The 5,218-nt window shown below is 49.1% G+C and overlaps 1 protein-coding gene across 1 annotated transcript in view; it reads left to right on the forward strand.

Moving 5' to 3' along the window:
- Positions 1–4,722, forward strand: part of ttc7b (tetratricopeptide repeat domain 7B) — a 20,580-nt gene extending 15,858 nt beyond the window's left edge. The window contains exons 18-20 of the mRNA XM_067243600.1: positions 1,298–1,438; positions 2,366–2,568; positions 3,138–4,722. Coding sequence (XP_067099701.1) covers positions 1,298–1,438; positions 2,366–2,568; positions 3,138–3,359 — 566 coding nt within the window. The 3' untranslated portion in view covers positions 3,360–4,722. The remainder of the gene's footprint in view (positions 1–1,297; positions 1,439–2,365; positions 2,569–3,137) is intronic.
- Positions 4,723–5,218: the final 496 nt, after the last annotated feature.

Here is a 5,218-nt window from a genome sequence, read left to right on the forward strand (position 1 = left end):
CTAACCCTGTGGTTTTCGATTGACCTCACAACACCAGAGAGCCTGCCGTCCTATTAGATCCCTCAAACACTCAATTAGGAAAACCTTTCAGAACAGTCCACCCAATCACCAAATCAGGAAGCTATCCCCTGGGCTACTGTGGACTGCTAAACAAGCATGGCTGAACGGCTCACTTGCTACTGACTGTTTGGTTTCAGTAAAACCTAGCCAACAATAATGTAGCTAGCAGTGAGAGTTAGGTCAGATGTATTAGCCAGATAGCTGGAGATGGGTGTGGATTGGTTAGCCTGTGATAGTAGCCTGCTATCTAGAATTGTGCTGTGGGAGGGTTGGTGTGTGGTGTGTAGGGGATTAGGCAGGCTAAGTGCTGCAGTGGGGTAGAGATCTATAGCAGGGTTTATAGGCACATTGTCCACTGGCTTCAGTCAATAACCAGGGAGACAGACAGACAGCAGAGTGGTTCATTAGAAGAAGGGAGGGCGTAAGAGCGAGAGAGAGAGACACATGCCCACACAAGGACAGAGAACAAGAGTGAGGTAGAGAGAATGTGTATTGGGAGATGCAGGGTAATACTTTTGAGATTTCATCACTCTACTTAGAGAAGTGAGCGAAGAGAAAGTGCCTTTGTGTTTGCCCTCAAATGTGTGCGTGCGTGTGTGCGTGTTAGCCAGTGTGTCCTGCAGATATAGAACCCAGAGACTTATCCCTACTCCCATTTCCCTAAATCCTCTTAGTCCCATTCCAGCTTAAACTCTGTCAATTCTCCCCTCTGAAGGCCCTATCAGCAGCATCTCCCCAACGTGGATTTCCTCCCTGCCTAAACCCAGCCCAGCCCCCACCCCGCCCTCCCCAAAAATCACCCTGACAAGCTCTGTAGATAGCAGCCTCCGCCAGGCCTTCATCTAAAGCTCTCTGTCTCTTTTCTAGAACACTTAAAACTCCCTGTCAAGAGTTCTAGAATGTTCAAATCTGACTTCCAGAACTCGTCACACTCTCTTTAGATTCTGAAATGGTAAACTCCCTGCTAGCTAGATGAAAACTTCAGCCTAGAGCTAAGCTCCTGCCAGTTCTACACACACACAGACCAAGACCGTGCACCATTCAGGATGATTCCATCAAGGCTGTCTGTCTGAGGAGTTTATTTAATCATGAGCTGATGAGGCCCTGTCTGCCGTACAAGCACAGCTACAGTACTGTAGGAAGGACTGAGGTTACTGCTGGTCTGGCTGCTTCTCCAGACCCCCCCCTCTCTCCTCTCCTCTCTGACCCCTGACCTGTGTCTCCCTCACACCTCCAGGCTCCATCCACGCCACGTCCATAGCGGCCTCCAGGGTGGAGCAGGCCCTGTCAGAGGTGGCCTCCTCTCTGCAGAGCAACGCCCCCAAACAGGGACCCCTGCACCCTTGGATGACCCTGGCTCAGATATGGCTGCACGCAGGTAACATCCCATACCGTGTGTTTGTGTGTGTGTGTGTGTGTGTGCGCACGTACATTTGGCACGGTATAAGTAAAGGGATTGGTTTTTTATTCTATGACAAGCAAACAAAAGCATATTACTAGAATTGACGTGTTACTGTCAGGTGGGCTAGTAGCATTTAGCATAGCTCCCAGTCCCCTGGACGAGCTACTACCATTTAGATTCCTCCTCCGCGATGGGCCTGCCTCCACCACAGACCTCAGGAGCCGCCCACACCGACAGGCCTGGCGAGCCAGCAGATTCTCTCCACTCCTCTAGATACTCTTCCTGATGGACAGATACACAGATAGATAGACACACATGAACACACTGTAGATCAGTCGAGGCACACCACACCGCCTGGGTGGGGAGAGGGAGTAAAAAAAGAGAGGGAGACAAACGACATCTGCAAAGCCTTCAGGAGCCAAAGGAGCAGTGTTTCCTCTGCCAGCCAGTTCTGCTCTGCCCCACCAGGGCCGGCCCGCCACCCTGCTCCATAGAGAGAGACTAGCAGATCTCTGTTACGATAGGGTTTATCTGTGTCTCTCTATGTCTGCCATTAGTCTTTGTAGAGTCTTTAACAATCAGACCCTTTTTTTTTTTTACTGAGACGTAGTGAGACTACAGAGATTCTCCACCGCAGTAATCGGACTGTGAGATCTTCCGTTTTGTAGCTGAGATGTCTCAAGTTTCGCCCAAGTAATAAAGCTGCTTCCATATCACTTCCTGTTTGTTACTTCCTGTCTGCCTCATGCCAGGATCCTAATTTCCTGTCTTGCTGCACGATGTGGGAAATAATCCTGTCACCTCGCAATCACCTTTCAAAGATATGATGCGAATGTGAGTGAGTGAGTGAGAGGGAGAGAGAGAACAAGAACGTGTGTATAACCCCTCTCTCTGTCCCCGTAGCGGAGGTGTACATTGGCATGGCCAAGCCGGCGGAGGCGACGGCGTGCACCCAGGAGGCTGCCAACCTGTTCCCCATGTCCCACAACGTCATGTACATGAGGGGGCAGGTGGCCGAGCTGAAGGGGAACACGGAGGAGGCCAAGCGCTGGTACGAGGAGGCGCTCTCCATCAGCCCCACCCACGTCAAGACCATGCAGAGGCTGGTGAGGGCACTGCCACACACACATTTACATTTAGGCATTTAGCAGACGCTTTTATCCAGAGCGACTTACAGTAAGGACAGGGACATTCTCCCCGAGGCAAGTAGGGTCAAGTGCCTTGCCCAAGGACACAATGTCATTTGGCACAGCCGGGAATCGAACCAACAACCTTCAGATTAATAGCCCGACTCCATAACCGCTCAGCCATCTGACCCCCACACATGCCGACGGACACTGAACACACACACACATGCACAGTATTCAGACAGGGAGTTCGGAAGACGCATCCACACAGGGCAATATCCTTCAGCAGTCTCCCTGGGGCGTTAGTCTTTAGACTCACTATCTCAGTAGTAATTACCCAGAGTCCTTAGGGAGGACAGACAGAGGGTAGAGAATGGAGGGGAAAGAAGGAGAGGAGTGGAGTGGTGTAGGAGGAGTGTATATGGGGGTAACACTCTATCACTCCTATCTCTGGTCGGCATCAGACCCTCATCATCTCTTTCTCTCTCCTCTCCTCGCTCTCACCTTGACCCTCACCCTCCCTTCTCTCTCCCCTCCCAAACCTCCAGGGCTCGATCCTGCACCAGCTGCAGAGGTACAGCCTGGCGGAGAAGATCCTGCGTGACGCCGTTCAGGTCAACTCCACGGCCCACGACGTGTGGAACGGCCTGGGGGAGGTGCTCCAGGCGCAGGGCAACCACTCCGCCGCCACCGAGTGCTTCCTGACCGCTCTGGAGCTGGAGGCCAGCTCTCCCATACTGCCCTTCACCATCATACCTAGAGTCCTCTGATACACACACACACACACACACACACACACACACACTGAACACATGCTTACTCGTCATACATTGTAAGCAAGGCATCCCACCTCCACGTGGAACGGCTCGTTCCTGCAGCTTTTATTTTTTTTGAAGGTGCCAACATGCTTCCCCTGAATACGACACTTTGAAACGACTACATCGCTGCACCCGCACTTGTCCTGCTGTCTGTTGTCTCCCACGGTTCTTTGCTGTGCTGGTGACCCCTGACCCTGGCTACGTGGTGACATCATCGCTGGGGCAACAGTTGGGCTTGTTCCTGATGTCATGGACGTTATTGACCTGTGTGTTGACCAACAATAATTGTTGTCCTACCTACTTCAGTGCACTGCGGTCGCTTCCACCCACATAGATGTTGACTATGCCTAATCTGACGTGTGTGTCTGTTTGTCTGTGTGTTTGTGTGTGTGTGTGTGTGTGTGTGTGTGTGTGTGAGGGTGTGTGTTTGTGTGTGTGAATGTAATTGCAACAATAGTGTACAGCACGTGATTATATTTTGTCCAAGATACCTATAAAGTCATAGACTATCACCTGAAAGATGTATTTTATTCATGGTTGAATCCATTATGTGCATTCTACCTTTAGTCCTGTTGCTTTGGCAGGATGTGGAACTCATTGACACACATATAGTGTGTTTCGTAATCGGGTATTGTTGTTGCTATGTGTATGAGTTCCTATAAGCTTGAATCTCATAGGTCACTAACATCAATGCCAAAACACAATAAGATTAATATTGTTTTTCTTTTTCACATGATCTTGAATTTTAAGTGTAGATTTATTATGATTATTGTTTACAGAATTATTTGTAGAACAGTTTACTATTGAGAAGGTAAATTATCTATATACCTGACAGACCTCTGGGTAGAGTGACTGTAGAGTATGTACTGTATATTCTAAAGTAAGAACAGTCGTTTGGGAATAGAGTCGTATTTGTAGAAGGCACACTTGAACATTTTATTCAAATTCGATTAAGTCATGGTGAACTTGAAAAGACAGCATATTGATCCATCCAGCGATCTTAACCATACAAAAAAAACACATCTTATATTAAGGAATTATTATTTTATAGAAAAAAAATTGTTTGATGGATTTGAGTTGATTCAAACCCTTCTTGAATCTACATATCTGATGTTGGTAGATGTGTGGGATTCAAGAAGGGTTACTCTGCTGGTCTAGTGCAAGAGCCTATCTGCAGACCCTGCGTGTCTCTCCCCAATTGGCCAGAATGCCAATCGCCCTGATCTGATTTGTCAGGGCGATTAAACAACAGCATCAGTTATACTGTAATTGGAAAAAACGTATAATTATGTCAATAAACAGTGATTGGATAAGAGACCAGTTGTTGGTTATTGTTGATTATAATTGATGTTGAAGCAAGGTTTCTATCCGATTTGTACCAACCTACCCAACACACACAGATGCACACACAGACACACACTGTCAGGACAGAGGGAGTCTCTCTGGATGCTTCCTTCGCTCTACACTCCTTGAGGGGATGTGTGATATAACTCAACTGGATAGATGGGAACATGACTTTCTCTGCTCCGTCATCACCAATCCAGTCATTTCAGATCAGTGATTCTGCCAGGGAAGGAAGACAGGAAGGGAAGCCTTTTGGAAGGAACGGACGGGATCGTCAAAGCGCCGTCCCTCCTGTGGGGACTTGAGTCGGCTCTGTTCTGATGCTGTGACCCGTCAGCCCCACAGCACCGCGCGCACAGAGGCCACGCCCCCTCATACAGAGGCCACGCCCCCTCACACAGAGGCCACGCCCCCTCACACAGAGGCCACGCCCCGCTCACACAGCTGCTGAGTGTCACTCTGAACTC

The sequence above is a fragment of the Osmerus mordax genome, chromosome 9 (assembly GCF_038355195.1).
Source record: "Osmerus mordax isolate fOsmMor3 chromosome 9, fOsmMor3.pri, whole genome shotgun sequence".
Classification (NCBI taxonomy): domain Eukaryota; kingdom Metazoa; phylum Chordata; class Actinopteri; order Osmeriformes; family Osmeridae; genus Osmerus; species Osmerus mordax.